The sequence below is a fragment of the Hylobates moloch genome, unplaced genomic scaffold (genome assembly GCF_009828535.3).
Source record: "Hylobates moloch isolate HMO894 unplaced genomic scaffold, HMol_V3 SCAFFOLD_5, whole genome shotgun sequence".
Lineage (NCBI taxonomy): Eukaryota > Metazoa > Chordata > Mammalia > Primates > Hylobatidae > Hylobates > Hylobates moloch.
The window spans coordinates 20158258-20177506 of record NW_026652280.1 but is presented as its reverse complement, the minus strand read 5'-3'; the positions used below and the strand labels follow the sequence as shown (position 1 = coordinate 20177506).

Here is a 19249-nt window from a genome sequence, read left to right as displayed (position 1 = left end):
CCTTTTAAGTAAAGAGCCCTAATTTTGATACTAGAGGAGTTATGTTCTATTCTGAACACACATCTCAGAAGTAGCCTCACATTTTCCTAGAGCTCACTTTGCCATTTTCCCCCTTTTAATACTCTGCCAAATTTAACTTCAAGAATTTATGATTTAAGACACTGTGAGAGTACTTAAATCCAAAGTTCCTGGAAAAATAGGATGTAAAAGAAAAGTTACAACGCAAACCACCCCAACGGACTCTCAGTGAGAAGCAGGTAAATCAATCATTCACTCCCTCGTGTCTGCAGTCCTAGGAGGGGACTCTGAAAACAGTATTGTATTTGGAAGAAGAGGAGTGGAGAATGTCAGGAGAAGAGAAGAGAAAAATGTATGTTTTCTAGGTCTCCAGTGGTGTTTTTTCTCTTTAGATGGTTTAACTGCAGGTGAGTTGATCTTTCTCTTCGTTTGGCAATGACGGTGTTGGGATGTGCTATGGGTAGAAGTCTCTGGGGGCTCTCAAGTCTCTTGTCTCAGTTCTTCTTGGATGGTCATCTCCAGAGCCCAGGTCCATGGCTTCTGGGTAGCTGGGAAATTCCTGAGGTAAAGGGAACTCCTCTGCTGAAGAGTGAGTCCGGTGCCCGAACACCTTTTCCTGCAGCTCAGTGATGTCATTGCGGATGTCAGCCAGCATAAGTAGCAGGAAGTCGAAAGAACCAGGGGGTCCCTGTGTACATGGGAGGAATCAAAGCTAGAATACGACAGACAGCAATGGCCTCCGGGGCTCCATGACTTGACCTGCTGCTTGCTGGCAACTACTTTCTCAATAACTCTGTGCTCCAAATGGAGTCAATGTGAGGACTGCTACAGGAGCCTGGGGGTCCTCCATATTGTTTTCTAATTCTCTCACTTCTCACATGAGCTTTGATGATGTATTCACCTTTCCTCCCTCCTAACTCTTTATCAAATCCAGTAGAGGAAAGGGTATAAGAATAACTCTCCTAGGTTACTTTCCAAAGCAGTCTGGAAGATGCTTATGAAGGCAGCAGAGCAGTGGTTAAGAGACTGGGTTGTGTTGGATTTGAATCTCATCTCTGCCACTTACTAGCTGCGTGGTCTTAATTTCTTGTGGTTCAGTTTCCCCATCTGTAAAATGGGGATAATAATAGTTCCAACTTCGTAGGGTTTTGTAGGATTCATAAGTGAGGATTTCAGTAAGTAAATACGTGTAAAGGCTTTGAGCATAATACATATTCAAAAATGTTATCTGGGCCAGGTGTGGTGGCTCACGCCTATAATCCTAGCACTTTGGGAGGCCGAGATGGATGGATAGCTTGAGCCCAGGAGTTCAAGATCAACCTGGACAACATGGTGAAACCCTGTCTCTACAAAAAATATAACAAAAATTTAGCCAGGTGTGCTGGTGGGCACCTGTGGACCCAGCTACTTGGGAGGCTAAGGTGGGAGGATCGCTTGAGCCCAGAAGGTCGAGGCTGCAGTGAGCCAAGATTGTGCCACTGCACTCCAGCCTGGGTGACAGAGTGAGACCCTGTCTCAAAAAAAAAATGCTGTTATTTTTTTAAAGCAAAATTATTAAAATGTTTATAAGATGGCTGACTATAAGCACAAACTAAATGAAGTTGAGAGCATGTTGTAAAGACGTCAACTCCTCATTGACTAGGAAAGGTCCAAACAAAATTTTCCTAAGTTTTCTATGTATTGAGTATCCTTTATCATCATATAGTATTTACTAAGCCTTAATTTCATATAGCGCTGTGTGGGGTATGGTAAAAAAGAAATGCATAAACACACATGTTCTGGGTTTGTCAGAAGCTTGTAGCGCGCTTGTAGTAAAATTGTTATCATCTCCCACAACTGCTGCTACAGCAGCGGGCACCATGGAAGCAGAGCTTACGCCGTAAAGCACTAAGAGAGGCACAGTATTTTCATATCATTTGACCCTCACAATAGCCACTTAGGGATGGCAGATCAGATTCCACTATCGCCACTGCACAGTGAGGGGAATGAATGCCCAGAGACCCTCAGTGATGTGCCCGTGGTCAGAAAGCTAGCAGGTAGAAGAGTTGAGATGGGAACCCACGACTCCTACCTCTGTGGCCACAGGTGTTGAATTTCAGAAATGATACTTCTTCAGAAGCAGTGAAGTGGTTTGAATTTTCTATGCTTTTGAATACTACTATTTCTCATTTTTAATCTCCCAGGTACTATGCATTTATGCAGCTAATTTATTCTCAGGTCCTAAACAGCCCTGCGTGGTTTTGCACTTTTTAAGAGGAGATGGCCATCTGGCCTGCTAGGGTTGTAGCAGTGGCTAAATTCTCAAGTATGCAGAGTTATGATTTAAACCCATAGATTTCTTTCCTAGACCTTTCAAATGTTTTATGATAATACTTGGAAACAGACTCATGGCATAGCAGGGTTTTGAGCTTTAGGAAAGACATTTCAAATAAAGATTTGCCATGACAAAAGAAAAAACAACAACAGAAAACAAATTTGAAAAATAAATCCAAACTAGCAGCTAAGGGCTTCTATGACCCTTCCTAACCACAGAGTTCTGTTCGGGTGGGCTGAGTGGCATCAGGAAGGGGCGGGCTTTTGCTACTAGACCGACCTATAGGCTCATCAGAGCTGCATCCCTGAGAATGTTCCCCTGGGGAAGCAGGACACAGAGTGCTACTTACTGGAGACCCTCTGGGCCCAGGCGCTCCTCTCTCCCCCTAAAAACAGAAAGGCCAGGGTTAGCTTTCTAGAGCACATGGATATCCCAACAATAGTGTCTATTTATACACCCACCATAACCACTTCCCTGCACAAAACAACAAATATTTTCTATAGAAAGCATATGTAAAACTGAGCTGGACTCACGGGACCACTTATTTGAACAGGACTGCTTGTGTCAAGTGTCTGTCATTCTGATTTCCCTCAAGCCCGTATATTTTCAAACCTTCTTGGCAAGAGGAATGTTCATATTTCCCAGCAGCATGTGGAGTAACAAACTTTCTGAAGTAACTCACACTGACTTCTTTGTGAGGCAAAAAAGAGCAGGCAGCTCTCAGAGGGGAACAACCCTGCTTGCAAAAAGAATGGAGCATCTCCTGTTCCTGAGAAATCTCACAGAAATGCAAACACACAAAAAGCTATCCTGTAAAGCAACACTGGTTAAAGAGAAAAACACATGTGAGGATCACAACACAGAGGCTCATTTAAAATTTATAGGGGTCATTTTTCCTATGAGTGGTTGTGGTGGCTGTTTTTGTCTTTGGGGTTGGTTTTGGAATTGAAGACAATGGCTTTTCTGATTTTGTTCCCAGCTTTCGGGAAAAAATTATATCTGGCATCTGTGTCTCACTTTTGCTGTATGCAAAATGGGGTTGGTAAACAGTGTCTGGTGAGCTTTCCTGGATGTCAGTGCAAGAGGTAGAAAGTGAGAGACCTTCAGGCCGGGAGCGGTGCCTCACACCTGTAATACCAGCACTCTGGGAGGCCAAGACGGGCAGATCACCTGGGCTGAGGAGTTTAAGGCCAGCCTGGGTAACATGGCGAGACTCCATCTCTACTAAAAAATCCAAAAATTAGGCTGGTTGCAGTGGATCATGCCTGTAATCCCAGCACTTGGGGAGGCCAAGGTGGGCGGATCACAAAGTCAGGAGATGGAGACCATCCTGGCTAACACGGTGAAACCCTGTCTCTACTAAAAATACAAAAAAATTAGCCAGGTGTGGTGGCGGGCGCCTGTAGTCCCAGCTACTTGGGAGGCTGAGGAAGGAGAATGGCGTGAATTCGGGAGGTGGAGCTTGCAGTGAGCCAAGATCGTGCCACTGCACTCCAGCCTGGGTGACAGAGCGAGACTCTGTCTCAAAAAAAAAAAAAAAAAAAAAATCCAAAAATTAGCTGGGAGTGGTGGTGCATGCCTATGGTCCCAGCTGCTCAGGAGGCTGAGGCAGGAGGCTTGGGCTTGAGCCAGAGAGGCAGAGGTTATAATGAGCCAAGACTGTGCCACGGCACTCCAGCCTGGGTGACAAAGCAAGACCATCTCAAAAAACAAAAACAAAACAAAACAAAAAAATCGAAAGTGAGAGACCTTTAGCTTGTGAGGACCACTCATAAGGCTTACCTTAGAACCATCTCTTCCTGGTGCACCTGGTGGACCCTATAATACAAAAGGATCTGGTTTAACCACAGGCGAAAGCAGGGGACAAAAACACATTTTCCCCCAAACAGGAAGCGGATCTCTGATAAGATACTGACCACAGGGCCCCTCCGGCCTTGCTTAATGTGGGACAGATCAGGAGATGGTCCCATGGGTCCCATTGAGCCCCGTGGACCGGGCTGCCCAGGAGGGCCTGGCATACCGGGGAAGCCTGGGCTTCCCTTTGGTCCTGGTGAGCCTGTAATCAAAGAACACCTCATTAGCTCACAGCACAGGAGAAGGACAAAGGGCCTTGGCTAACAAGAGTCCAGGGCCCCTGCAGCCATTTCTTTTTGTACTCTCTCTGCCTTTGCCTTCTGACATCTGCATCAGGCTGTCCCATGGGCATTTTAAACTTGATACGATCAAAAGCGGCTTCCCCATCTTCCTCTCTTTTCATGGACTGCCAGTCACACATCCACTCAAGCCAAAAACTGGAGAGTCTTCCTCTATATTTCCCTATTCCTGCAAACCCCTTTTTGAATCAGTGGCCAGGTCTCATGCATTTTACCTCTTTAACATCTCACAGCTGTCTGCTCCCTTCTATCCACTGGATCACAGCAGAGTAGTGGCCACCACCACAGAGAAGTGGTGATCATTGCTGGAGAGCAGTTAAGAGTACAGGTTTTAGCATCAGGGAGACTTGGGTTTGAATCTGACAAGTTGCCTGAGCTATCTGAGCTTTAGTTTCTCATCTCATCTGTAAAACTGGGCTAACAAAAATCTTCCTTACGGAATAGTTGTATTAAATGAGATTTCAGATATACACACACCACTTAGTATAGTACTTCACACATAGTAAGTACTAAAACATCTGCTAGGCCTTCCATATATTTGCTTTGACTCTTGCCTCGTTGCTAGTCTCTCTGCCCCTCACCAGTCTTTTCACCCCTTGCCCATTTTTGACATTTCTATAGGGATGACACATCTAAAACAAGTCTTACTATGTAACCCACCTACTTTCAACCTTTTGGTGCAAATGTCTCAAGGCACTGGGTGGGTCAGCAAACTCACTCTCTCTTGCAGGCCCCAGAGAAAGATCCCTTACTTCTTAGTGAGGGGTAGGAAATGTTCTTCTGGCCAAGATATGCCACAGATACAAGGCATGGTGGGGGATGAGTTGGGGGATGTGGGGAAGATCATCTCACCCCAAGGCCCAGAAGCATAGGTCATGCTTAGGATTGCAGCTGGAGCAGGAGAACTGAAAATGTCCCTTTGCCCCATAGCTCTAGCATGGAGTAAGTAATAGCAATCTACAGTGTGGGGAGAGAACCCTTCTGTGGCACAGGTGTGTGTGTGTAGGGGCTGCTGAAAGCTCAGAGTATAAACACTGAGAAAAATCCACTGGTAACCTAGGCCTCCACTAAGCATAAGGTAACAGCATCCTACCATTGGAGGAATTATTTGAAGACTGTGGAACACAAAGTAAATATAGTGACAATAAAGCCAAAACCCAGCTCAGTTATTCATTAGGTTGACTCAGCTCCCCATGGCAGTGGCCTGACAAAAGAAGAGGGTACCCATCTCCAGGAGTGATAACCATGTACCTCAGTCTCTACTGTTTCTCTGCAAATGATGTCTGGCATTCAATCCAAAATTTTCAGACATGGAGAGAAAAAGGCTGGGCACAGTGGCTCACGCCTGTAATCCCAGCACTTTGGGAGGCTGAAGTGGGTGGATCACCTGAGGTCAGGAGTTCGAGACCAGCCTGGGCAACATGGTGAAACCCCATCTCTACTAAAAATACAAAAATTAGTCAGGTGTGATGGTAGGTATCTGTAATCCCAGCTACTCAGGAGGCTGAGGCAGGAGAATTGCTTGAACCTCAGGAAGTGGAGGTTGCAGTGAGCTGAGATTGTACCACTGCAGACCAGCCTGGGCGACAAAGCGAGACTCCATCTCAAAAAAAAAAAAAAAAAAATCAAAACAAAAAACCACATTGTCAAGTGATAGAACAATCAGCAGGACAAGCCTCAGAGGGGACCCATATGTTGGAATAATGAGATACGGGCTTTAAAATAACAGTATGTGAACGGTGCTGGTGGAAAAGATAAACAGCGTGTCTGAACAGATGAGGGATTTCAGCAGAGAGATGGAAATTAAAGGAAAAAGTCAAATGGAAATGAAAAATACAATATCATGTATGAAAACAATATAGGCTCATCAACAGACTGCTCGCAGCTGAGCAAAGAATCACTGAACTTAAAGATAAGTCAACAGTTACTCAAAGTGAATCACAAAGAGGAAAATAAAATGAAGCATCCAAAAGAGGTGAGATAGTATCGAACCATCTAACATAAATGTAATTGGAGTTCAAGGAGAAAAGAAAACCCTACAGTGGCTCCCCTCTGCATAGAGAATAAAGCTCTAACTCCTCAGCATAGCATCTTTGTTCATTCTTGTCTTTCTTGCCAAGCATTTTTTCCACGATTGCCTCCTTCCTAATTGCCCCATAGTCCCACCCTCCCTGAATAAACCATACCATAGCACACAATCCAGCTCACACTATTCTTCTCTCCTTTTCTGTCTTGTCTCCATCAGCACAGATCACCTGTCTCCAAAAACATTTTAACATCTCCCCTGTCGTACCAACAACTATCATCAGACAGGCACAAAAACAGATGACTTGTTAAACTCGGTATAGTCTCGTGCTGTGTTGATACAGGCTTCTGAAGGTAAGAATTAACCGCTTACTTCATTGTACATGCTTGCAGTATATCTACAGTATAATGTGTGTGTGTTTATACACATTCATGCACTGTACGTGTATGTGTTTTCTGTTTATGCATATCATTTTCTTCTGAGCATTCTTAACATTTAAAAATGGGGGCCAGGTGTGGCGGCTCACGTGTGTAATCCCAGCACTTTGAGAGGCCGAGGTGGGCAGATCACTTGAGGTCAGGAGTTTGAGACCAGCCTGGCCAACACAGTGAAACCTCATCTCTACTAAAAATACAAAAATTAGCTGGGCTTGGTGGCAAGCGCCTGTAGTCCTAGCTGCTTGGGAGACTGAGGCAGGAGAATCTCCTGAACCTGGGAGGCAGAGGTTGCAGTGAGCCGAGATCATGCCACTGCATTCTAGCCTAGGCAACAGAGTGAGACTCCAACTCAAAAATAAATAAATAAATAAATAAAAATAAAAATTGGGAGATTTCATATAAAAATCTGGGTTCCTGGCTCTAGTTTTAAACAGGAAGCACAAAAACCACAATTCCATCATCAGCACAACCAACTGGAGCTCTCGGTAGGGGCTGCCCCTTTACATGGGGTGAGTGCTCTCTGGTTTGGTTTAGTTCCCTTGTTTCCAACTGCTCCCCTACCCAGCTCCCTTCTATGTATCTATGTGACCTCCCCATCTCTGTAGAGGTTGAGGAGTTGTGTTTTGTTTTTCAATTCTTTTCAGAGGCCTGTATCGACACAGCACTGAGACTATACTGAGTTTAACAACAAGTCATCTGCTCTTGTGTCTGATAATAGTTGTTTGCATGTGTGCCAGAATATGGCACACCACCTTATGATAGAAGCTGGTGGGGAAGAGACCTTTAGGCATCATCTATCTTGACCCACAGCACAGAGAGTTGTAAACAGCCGCTTTGTATTGGGTTGGGTTTGCGGCGTTTCCCCACTTGTGTGTGGAACACAGCATTTCTGCCCACACCGGGGACTCTAGCAGACACCTTGCTGGCTCAAGGGCCGCAGCTGTGTCTGTGGGGCAGCACCTGGGTACAGACATCAGCATGTTCACCTCTGCTTTAGGCCTTGAACATCAGCTGGGGGGATGAGGGAAGACAGAGTGGGGGCCTGACAAGCATTTTTAAAAACTTGTGATAAAAAATACACAAAATTTGCCAACATTTTTTTTTTGAGATGGAGTCTTGCTCTGTCACCTAGGCTGGAGTGCAGTGGCGCAATCTCGTCTCACTGCAACCTCCGCTTCCTAGGTTCAAGCAATTCTCCCGCTTCTACTTCCCAAGTAGCTGGGATTACAGGTGCCAGCCACCACCCCTGGCTAATTTTTCGTATTTTCAGTAGAGACGGGGTTTCACCATGTTGGCCAGGCTGGTCTCAAACTCTTGACCTCAAGTGATCTGCCCACCTCAGCCTCCCCAAAGTGCTGGGATTACAGGTGTGAGGCACGGCCCCCAGCCCATCTTAACTATTTTTTAAATGTAATGTTTAGTAATGTGAAGTATATTCCCACTGTTGTGTAACAGATCTCTATAACTTTCTCATCCAGTAAAACGGAAACTCTAGACCACTTGAATAACTCCCCATTTTCCACTCTGCTCAGCCCCTGGTAACCACTATTCTACTTTCTGTTTCTATGAGTTTAATTATTTTAGATACCTTATATAAGTGTAATTATATAGTGTGTCATTTTTTGACTAGCTTATTTCACTTAGCCTAATATCCTTAAGATTCATCTATATTGTACCCTGTGTCAAAATTTCCATCTTTTTAAAGGCTGAATAATATTCTATTGTATGTGTATGTCACATTTTGTTTTTCCTTTCTTATCCATTGACGGACACCTGGGTTATATCCATTGATGGACACTTGGGTTGCTTTCACCTCTTGGCTATTGTGAAAAGTGCTGCTATGAAGATGGGTGTGTGAGTATCTCTTCAAGATCCTGCTTTTAATTCCTTGGGGTATATATCCAAGAGTGGGATTTCTGGATCTCATTCATATATATATATCTATATATATTTTTGAGTTAGGGTCTCTGTTGCCTAGGCTGGCCTCGAACTCCTGAGCCCATGTGATCCTCCTGCTGAAGCCTCCTGATATGTTTAATTTTTTGAGGAATCTCCACATTCTTTTCCATAGTGACTGAACAATTTTACATTCACATCAACAGTGCACAGGATTCCAATTTTTCCATATCCTTGTCAATACTTATTTTCTTCGTGGTTTTTCTTGAGAGGGGATCTTGCTCTGTCACACAGGCTGGAATGCAGTGTTGTGTTCATGGCTCACTGTAGCCTCGACCTCCTGGGCTTAAGCGATCTTCTACCCCTCAGCCTCTTGAGTAGCTGGGACTATAGCCTGGCTAGTTTAAATTTTCTTTTATACAGACAGGGTCTCCCTATGTTTCCCAAGTTTGTATTTTTTCAAAAATGGTGGCCATCCTAATGTGTGTGGGATGGTGTCTCACTAGTTTTGGTTTGCAATGCTCTAATGATCAGTGATGTTGAGTATCTTTTAACATGGTTTTTGGCCACTTGTATGTCTTCTTTGGAGAAATGTCTATTCAAGTCCTTTTCCCATCTTTTTAATCAGGTGCTTTTTTGTTGAATATTGAAGTTCTTATATATCCTAGATATTAATCCCTTATCAGATATATGACTTACAATTATTTTCTTCCATCCTGTAGGTTGTTTTTGCCCTGTTGACTGTTTGCTTTGAGACACAGAAATTTAAGTTTGATGTAGTCTCATTTATCTACTGCTTTTGCTGCCTATGCTTTTGGGGTCATATCCAAGAAATCATCACCAAATCCAATGTCATAAAGCTTTCCTGTATGTTTTCTTCTAGGATTTTCATAGTTTTAGGGTCTTACATTTCACTCTTTCATCCATTTTGAGTTAATTTTTGTAGATGGTGTAAGGTAAGGGTCCAACCTCATTCTTTAGCATGCAGAAGGACATTGTGTTTCAACCCATTTCAGATGATCAGCTCTGTGAGAGCTTGAATTGTGTCTTATTAGCATATCCTCAGATAGTCCTGGATACATAGTAGGCTGCTTAGTAAATGTTTTTTATTAAGTGATTGCATTGAAGAGACTGAGAAGATTATTATGCTATACTTGTCTCATAATTGTTCTTTTAAATGCACATAGTAATTACTTTTTGATCATACCTAACCCCTAGTCCTGACAGAGCAGTGACAAGATGGAATGGCATTCAGACTCCAGCAAATAAAACAAAGAAACAGAGACTTTAAACTTTTCATATTAGGTAAGTCCTTTTTAATTCACAGAATAATTATGCCAAAGTTAAAAGCAGTCAATGTTCCATCCAAACATGTCTCACACCCCTACTCTTAATACTGGTTCCAGGTATATCTACAATGAGTTTGGGAAGGGTGCCAGATCCCTCCTTTTACTAAATATTTTACCTCCAGTAGCACAAAAAAGAGGCCAGAGATAATATCTCACCCACATTTACACAATCAGTACACTACAGAGATCATAGTATGCCAAGTGCCTTTGAAATGTGGGACTTTGATGTACAAATGGCAGCACCTTATATATGACAGTGGAGGCCAGAAAGCAGCAGCCGCCCCCTTACCACCAAAGCTAAACAGATTCCAACCCAGAGTAGTTTCCTGTATTGGTGCTCCAGTCTGATTTACGACAGGCCTCGGAACTGGACTTTTATTTAAGGGTGAGAGAAAGCCTATTAGCTTTCTAGCTTCCCTAATAAGTCTCAATGGTGGGTACCACAAACACTAGAAGTTAAGAGAGAGAAGGAAATGGGTTTGGAATGTCCCCATTCAAAGGCCGGGTCTGTTGCAAAAGCTTATTCATCTTCAATCATTCTCTGCTCCATCAAGGACCCTGGACAGCTCAAACCATGTTACAAGCCAGATGGCAGCATCGGAGAAGAAAGCTTGCAAGGCATTTATTAAGCAAGATAGCCAATGGCTCCCCTGCTCCTACAGTTGGTTTTGTTCTAGTGATCTATAGCCTGGAGTTGACTTCCTCCAGAGAAGCAAAGCAAGAGCATTCTCTTAGAGGAGGGTGGGGAGCATTGTGCTAGGAAGCAGTTTATAAGGAGAGACTCCAGTCTGTTTAGAAGCAGCCAGAGGGTGCCTGTGTGAAGCGTTTGCTGGAGAAAACTCTACCATGACCCAGAGTACCTCAGGCCAAGGGAATGAACGAGGATAAACCAAATCCTGAATCATCTTATTCTCTGGATGGATGGAGACTCAGGCTTGTGTTTGAAGAGTTTAATACATAAGTGGAGAGAAAACACACAAATCCTCCGTGAAGAACTCTGAGCTTTAGTTCTTGCTGACTTTCCAATCGAAAATCCACCCGTGTCCTTCCTCCTTGGGCAAATTCTGCCAGTCTTCCATGTCCAGATCAAACCTAAATGCCGCTGACCACTGCAGACTACAGTGCTCGCTCCCTTCAAGCTCCCACAGCAGGAAGCATCTGTGCATTTACCTGGAGGGCATGTGGATACTGTTTCATTCTATTTGCATTTGCTCTATGTGTCTGGTCTTCCCAATTAGGATGTCAAGAGGTCATTCATAACACCTAGCACACTGCTAAGCAATGATAGCCAGGGATAAGGCACTCGAAGGTTTAGAATCATTTGCTAACACTAATGTCATTTCCCTTACCAGTGTGGAGAAAAAAAATCTATTGCTCTATCTGTGGAGGTACTCAAAATATAAAATAACTTGGAATTTTTTTTTAAGTTCTCATTGTATATTTCCTGATGAAATGATAGGATGTTAGGGATTTTCATCCAATTAATAAGGGTGAATCTTCAGAAACCATATACTGAATGAAAGAAGCTGAAAGTACACATTCACAAGAATTTCTTTATATATACACACACATATATACATATATACGTATATATGTGTGTATATATATGTGTATATATACGTATATACGTGTGTGTGTGTGTGTATATATATATATATATATATATATAAAGATTCTAGTGATATGGAGTTCTAGAACAGGTAAAACTACAGTGAAAGAAAGCAGGTCAGTGTCTGCCTAGACTGGGAGTTGGGGAAGTGGACATGTGCACACGGACAGAAGGGAAATTTCTGGGGTGATAGAAATGTTCTATATCTGGAAATATAGGATGGGAGTTACATGGGTAAACACATCTGTCAAAATTTGAATGGTAATTTAAATGAGTACATTACATATCATTTGTATGTCAATACAGTTGACTTGTAAAAACATATAGCTAGGTATCAAAATAAATATAGGTATAAATATGCGAATAAGGGAAGGTGGAAGGAAGACTGGGGAGTAGTAGGAAGAGGCTGGCTCTGAGTTGTTAGAATTGGGTGAGGAGCCCCAAGCAGGGAGGGTTCATAATACTGTTCCATTTTTGTATATGTTAAAATTTTTCCAGAAAAAGGTTTAAGACAGTTTTCATTTTGTTTTTTTAACTTAAAATGATCTTTAGGAATCTTATCCAATCCCAGGACAATGACCTTTTTCTCCCAAATTGCTATTGGCTATGAGGGTTTCTCAGGCTTGAGGGCCTATTTCCCAGGCCCTCTCATTACATCGGTGTGTGGCAGCCCCATGGACACCTGCCTTGTTTCTCCTCGATGGAAGCTGGAGAACACTGTCCAGCCCCCAGCAAATGTGAGCTTTTGGCAGGCTTTTTCTGTTGGTGATCACCCTTCTGTGCCCTCCTCCACACTCACCGGGAGGGCCCTGGCCCCCAGGCAGGCCAGGAGGTCCTGGAAGGTAGGCGTTTGAGGCCAGCACCTTGTCACCAGTGATATACTTGCCCAGGTCAGCTGCATTGTTGGGAAGCAGAGCAATCTGCAAGGAGAAGAGGAAGCCTCGGTCAGGAAGCAATGGCAGAGGAGAGCCTCGGCATTTGTCTTGGTAGGAGAAGCTGCAAAGCCTTTTCATGAGACACATGTATATACTTTTTACTAGAGCTAGTCAGAGCTCAGAGAAACTATAAAGAGCCTCTTTCTAAACCTAGAGGCCTTCTAGGGCAAATAACTTGCACGACATTACTCAGCTAGTTCGTAGGTGAGCTTAGATAAGCTCCAGATGGCCTAGGTATCACTAGAACTCATTATTACCATAATTAATAGGATCTACTTATTTCATACTCTCAATTTGTTAATGACCTATTTTATGTCTCAAACATTTATTGAACACCTACTATGTCCAGGTCCTGGCTTGGTTCTATGGCTACAGTGGTGACCAAGACATGGTTCCCGCCCTTAAAGAACTCTCAGCCTTGGGAGCTAGGACTGAGAACGTGGCTGACGGTTCCCCAGCAGACTCAGGGCTGACCTTCAGTACAACTGGGCAATCGTGACTGTGGTGGTTGTAAAATGTGTCCACAAATTCTTGACACTTTGTGATCATGGGAGTCAATTCTCCTTAATAAACTCCCTTTCATATATACATCTATCCCATTAGTTCTGTCCCTCTAGAGATCCCTAATACAATTCTCCTGTGATTGTTACTCAGAATTCAGTAGGGATGACTGTAAGAATCAAAATCTTGTGCAATCTGAAAGTCAGCTTTGTACGATTTCAAGTCAGGGCTCATGATTCAGAGTCACCACTGTGTTCCTGGGATATATTTAAAATGGTGCTGACATCACTGTGTCATAGCAATAGACCATCACAACCTGCAAGTGGATACCTGTGGCCCTGGGCAGGAAGAGGAGTGAACCAGTGAATGAGGGAAATGTATCAGTAAATCTACTGCAACCACGAGGCAGTGGGTCAACACTGGCAGCTGAAGCCTGATCCAATTTTATCATCTGCTTCCAACTGAGAAACTGAAACGTGGATCCCACTCTCGGGCCTTGGCATAAGGCAGACTTACTTTTAAATCGCAGCCCTGCCACTTTCTACCTGTGGGATCTTGGGTAAGCTACACAACCTGGATTTCCTCATCTATAAAATGGGGATGGTAATGGCCACCTAGAGGCACTGCTGGAGGGTTAAAGTGATGTTGTCTTTAACATGCCTGACTCAGTATCCAGCCATTGTCATAGACCAGCAGAAATGCTGTCTGGGGGCCTGGGCACTGTGGCTCATGCCTCTAATCCCAGCAATTTGGGAGGCCAAGGCGGGCAGATCACTTGAGGTCAAGAGTTTGAGACCAGCCTGGCCAACATGGTGAAACTCCATCTCCACTAAAAATACAACAATTAGCTGAGTGTGGTGGCGCACACCTGTAGTCCCAGCTACTCGGGAGGCTAAGGCAGGAGAATTGCTTGGACTCAGGAGGTGGAGGTTGCAGCGAGCCAAGACTGCACCACTGCACTCCACTCCAGCCTGGGCGACAGAGTGAGACTCTGTCTCAAAAGAAAAAAGAAAGAAAAAAAAAGAATAAAAGAAATGCTGTCTGGGGGGCTGCCCCTAGGCTTTGTTCCTAAGTAGCTGCGTGACTTTGGTAAGCCCCTTCATCCTTTCTTTTCAAGTCTACTAAATGTCCAGTTTCAACACATGATTAAGTCTCCATATTTAAAATTTTGTAAACAGAACCTCAGGATGAGACCTGCACACAGATGGGCTCCAGAGATGCTCCCCTATTCCCTACCTATTTCCCCCAGTCCTCTTTGCTTGATTTGGCCTCTTGTAAAAGTTACGAGGTAAGGTGGCAAATGTTGACTTCAGTGTCCTGGCTGACCTCCTGCTGGGTGGCTGCATCCTGGCTCCCTTCAGCCCCTCTGCGTGGCAGCAGAAGGAGTGCAGAGTGAAGGCACTGGCACTTTAGAGGTGGCTGTCCAGAATCGCTGGTCCCACTTTCTGCATAGACACAGCAGAGGATGGGCTGTGGGATGCCAGGAGTTTGGGAGGAAGGCTGTAGTAATATAAAAAGAGTGTGCATTTCTCCTGGATTCCAGTCAGTAGAATTAAGCTTATCATTTATCTCATACTAGCCTTTGTAAGAGAGAGCTTCTGCCTCAAAGAGCTGTTGGGATGAATCCGTGAGATGCCTCTTGTAAAGCACTTTGTAAAGACTGCTAATAAATAATATTTTTACTTGTTAAACATTTGTAGAGCTCTTTCTAGGTGGATGGCACTGTTCTCAGTCCTTTGTAAATGTTAACATTTGATTATCATAAAATCCTTAGGCAGTATGTATTAATGTTGTTCCTTTTTAAAAGTAGAACTGAGGCACAGAGAGGTTAGGTAACTTACCCAGAGTCACGCAGCCAGCAAATGGTGGGTCTAGAATTTAAACTTAGCCAATCTGCTTCCAGAATCTGTGCTCCTAACCATTAAACCAAGCGGCAACCTACAGTCACTTTTTAAATTTTGCTTTGAGACAGAGTCTCACTCTATCACCCAGGCTGGAGTGCAGTGGCGCAATCTCAGTTTGCTACAACCTCTGCCTCCCAGGTTCAAGTGATTCTCCTGCCTCAGCCTCCCGAGTAGCTGAGATTACAGGCTCCCGCCACCACACCCAACTAATTTTTGTATTTTTAGTAGAGATAGGGTTTCACCATGTTGGCCAGACTGGTCTCAAACTCCTGACTTCAAGTGATCCACCCGCCTTGGCCTCCCAAAGTACTGGAATTACAGGCATGAGCCACTGCGCCCGGCCTCCAGTCACTTTAATATGGATTCCCAATAATCCTGGGAAGACCAATTTTATAGAGTAGCAGAGGAAACCACAACTTATTGAGAAGCCATATAACTGCCTGAGGCAAAGGTGGTGATAGAGCGAGCAAGTGCAGCCATCGGGTTGCAAATCTACTCACTTGAAATCTTAGGGGCCTCTAAATTCTCAGGCCTGACTGTTGGCCCTACTTCATTCGGCCATCGTTTACTGTTGGCGTGGTTTCCCCACAAGACAGTAAGTTTATTTCAGGCAGAATCCTCTCCATAGGGTTTTGTATTTCCCCATTTCCCAGCCCACAATAGGTGCTCAACAAGCACTTCCTGAATGATTATCCACACTTCCCTCAACTGCTCAATGTGGGGAGAGTCGCTGGTTTAAGAGTAGAGAGAGAGATTCTCAACTCCCCAGGCAGCCACCCGGGGAGGCCGAGCACAACAGTCAATCCAGGACAGGCTGAGTGCAGCCTTGAGTCCCAGGCCTCTCTTTCTGGAGTCTCCCTTCCCAGGGGACTCTCTGCAGCAATTTCACTCTCAAATCCGATAGTCCCTGCTGCCAGAACACAAGCAACTTAAAAATAAAAAATGGACAGGAGAGTTGGCTCTGAATTTTAAGCGCTCTCGCGGGACAGAGACCCATCTAAAAGTTAAATGACAGGCATCTCATCTATCCCCACACTCTCTGTTTCTCACCACATCACTTGTTTTCGTCCCACACCACAGAAGAAGTGGTGGAGGTGGAGGCACTGAGGTCTATACACCATTTAAAAACATGTTTTTATTGCAAAATAAAGCAAAGAACCTGGAAACCTCACAACACAAATATATAACTTAGCAAATTGTTAAAAGGCAAGCACCTCTTTAGTTGCAGCAAACCACCATGGCACACGTTTACCTGTGTAACAAACCCGCCCATCCTGCACATGTGCCCCAGAACTTAAAAATAAAAAAGGTAAGCACCCTTTTAAAGAACTCCCAAATCAATCTAACAGAACTTTGACAGCCACCCCAGACCCCCTCCTTCCACATGCCCCATCCCAATCAGCCTCCTCTCTTCCCCAACAAGTCACCACTTTCCTTTTATAGTAATAACTTCCTATGTTTTAAAAAATAATGTATCACCCAACTGTGCATACCTAGATATTATGGTTTAGTGCTGCTCATTTAAAAAGTGATAGGTCCTTTAAGTTTCCTGTTGTCTGCAGACTGCCGGAACCCAGGGCGTTTGACCTGTCGCGTTTCCCATGGTTGGAATGTTGCTGACTGGGTGTTTCTGGTGCGGTTCAAGGTGTTTAAACACCATTTTACGCTGTGGGGTTGGCCATGGTCTAGGACTGCTGACATCTCCTTCTTGGCTGATGTTTATTTGGGCAGATGTTCTATGTTCTTTTGTGAACAAATGGCATTAGCAGCAGCAAGACAACATTAAAAACCAACTGACAGGCTGGGCGCAGTGGCTCATGCCTGTAATCCCAGGACTTTGGGAGGCTGAGGCAGGTGGATCATAAGGTCAGGAGTTCAAGATCATCCTGGCCAACGTAGAACCCTGTCTTTACTAAAAATACAAAAAAATTAGCCTCGCATGGTGATAGGCACCTGTAATCTCAGCTACCCGGGAGGCTGAGGCAGAGAATTGCTTGAACCCAGGAGGCGGAGGTTGTAGTGAGCTGAGATCACACCAATGCACTCCAGCCTGGGCGACAGAGCGAGACTTCATCTCAAAACAAAACAAAAACAACAAAACCAACTGACAGTCCAAACACTGGCACAGGAGTAGAAATGAGAGGACCTAGGTTTTAGGCCTGCCCTCTTGGACAGTTATTGCACCTCTCTAAGACCATCAGTATCTTTTCCATGGGGTCATGGTGCTAATTAAACCTGATTCTGGATATAAAGCTTTCTAGGCTGTAGAATGCAAGACATTCTAATAGGAACCTTTAGAAATGAATTGTTCCTCATAACATTCCTTGAAAGTCTGCATTAGCTTGGGATTGCCACAATGCATTTGCAGAAAGATTTTGGTATAAGGTAGAATGATTCTAGTCCAACTCAATTGCATAAGAGTTATTGGAGTATTAAGATGACCTTGTGGATTTGTATGTAGCTCTCCAGCAGGGTCTTTGAGGGTGACAAGTATTTCAATGCAATTTTCTCCACTTCTTTATTTTTACGCATCACAAAAAAACATGGCAAGGAGGTTAAGGGAAAACCACACGTTGATTTAGCAACTGAATTTCTGAATAACTTGCGATATTTAGCCCTCCGTTCCTAAAGACCATCCTGGCTGGAAATAAATTCCCTAAGGCACATAGATTATTTCCAGGAAAGGAAAGTGAAGGTAGCTTTATGCCTTGAGAGGAACATCTGGAGATATTGATCAACTGCCTGCCCCAAGCCCTTCCGGCTTATGAAATGCAAACTTACTTCTTCCTCGAACCCTTCTCTGGGTTTGTTCAATACAACTAACATCAACCTAAGCGCAAGCTGGGGAGATCTGTGTTGGATGTATTTATTTATGTCTCTGTGTTTATAGTGATAGACAAGGTTTTCTGCCTAGTCTTCCTATTAGGATCATAAGCTATTTAGGGTTAAATCTATGTTTTATTCATAATTATCCATCAGATATATACATGTTTCTGTTAAGCAGATCACGTCGTCAATGTCGTAAAAAAGGCCTGCAAACCATTTCTCTTCTCAGCCTGTTGATTTACTGAACTGGTAGCTGTGGTTTTCATTAGGGGCTGGCTGCATGTTTGTTGAACATGGGAAAGAGATACCATCTCAGGCTTACTCTCAAGCCCTTTAGAATCACTGGATGCCAAAGTTCAACAGGGCAGATACACCTCTCTGATGTGCTAAGAGCCTTGACTAGAAGCCGTTAAACAAACCAAGAAGATGTTTTATCAGTGTAAGTGTGATTTCTGAGTCCCTGACAAACTAGCAAATTGAGCAATCTTAGGTAGAATAAATACTGTTTATCTGGGTCCAGGACAGTTGTTCAAGAAGTCAGATTGCCAGATCCATCCCAGAGCATTACTCATAGCAGAATGGTGTTACTAGAAATCTGTTATACATAAGGCATTCAGACAGCGTTTTATAAAGTGCATTAGTACTCATTCTTGGTGACACGAAGTACCCATAGGGCTGCTTTTCTAGGTGCAGGGAACTCAGAAAGGGCACAGGCTGTAATTTTTAAAAGTGAAAAAGAAAGCTGCTGCAGAAATTCCTCACCAGCTTATGGCAGTTTGTAGAGACAATATTCTCCATAAATAATGTACAGATCTTAGATAAAATAGAATTACATGGGTCTTTCCAAGGACATGTCTGGAAATTTGTTTTGAGTTGGAGTTTCACTCTTGTTGCCCAGGCTGGAGTGCAACGGAGTGGTCTCAGCTCACTGCAACCCCTGCCTCCCAGGTTCAAGCAATTCTTCTGCCTCAGCCTCCCAAGTAGCTGGGATTATAGGTGCCCACCACCACGCCCAGCTAATTTTTGTATTTTTTAGTAGAGATGAAGTTTAATCAAGTTAGCTAGGCTGGTCTTGAACTCCTGACCTCAGGTGATCCACCTGCCTCAGGCTCCCGAAGTGCTGGGATTACAGGCGTGAGTCACTGCACCCGGTTGGAAATTTATTTTATGAGAAGTTGCAATAGCCGCAGCTCACCCTCTTTATGGCTTTGCCATGTGTCCCTTACGTAGTGTCCATTTTAATAATTGCCTCTGCAATCCCTTGCCATCATTGTGTCCTGT

The 19249-nt window shown here is 43.9% G+C and overlaps 1 protein-coding gene across 1 annotated transcript in view; it reads right to left on the bottom strand.

Moving 5' to 3' along the window:
- Positions 1 to 396: 396 nt before the first annotated feature.
- The window catches only part of CCBE1 (collagen and calcium binding EGF domains 1), a 261568-nt gene continuing 242715 nt past the window's right edge, over positions 397 to 19249 (bottom strand). Inside the window, exons 7-11 of the mRNA XM_032152134.2 lie at positions 12602 to 12722; positions 4249 to 4388; positions 4115 to 4150; positions 2682 to 2717; positions 397 to 706 (exon numbers count right to left, since the gene is read on the bottom strand). Coding sequence (XP_032008025.1) covers positions 473 to 706; positions 2682 to 2717; positions 4115 to 4150; positions 4249 to 4388; positions 12602 to 12722 — 567 coding nt within the window. The 3' untranslated portion in view covers positions 397 to 472. The remainder of the gene's footprint in view (positions 707 to 2681; positions 2718 to 4114; positions 4151 to 4248; positions 4389 to 12601; positions 12723 to 19249) is intronic.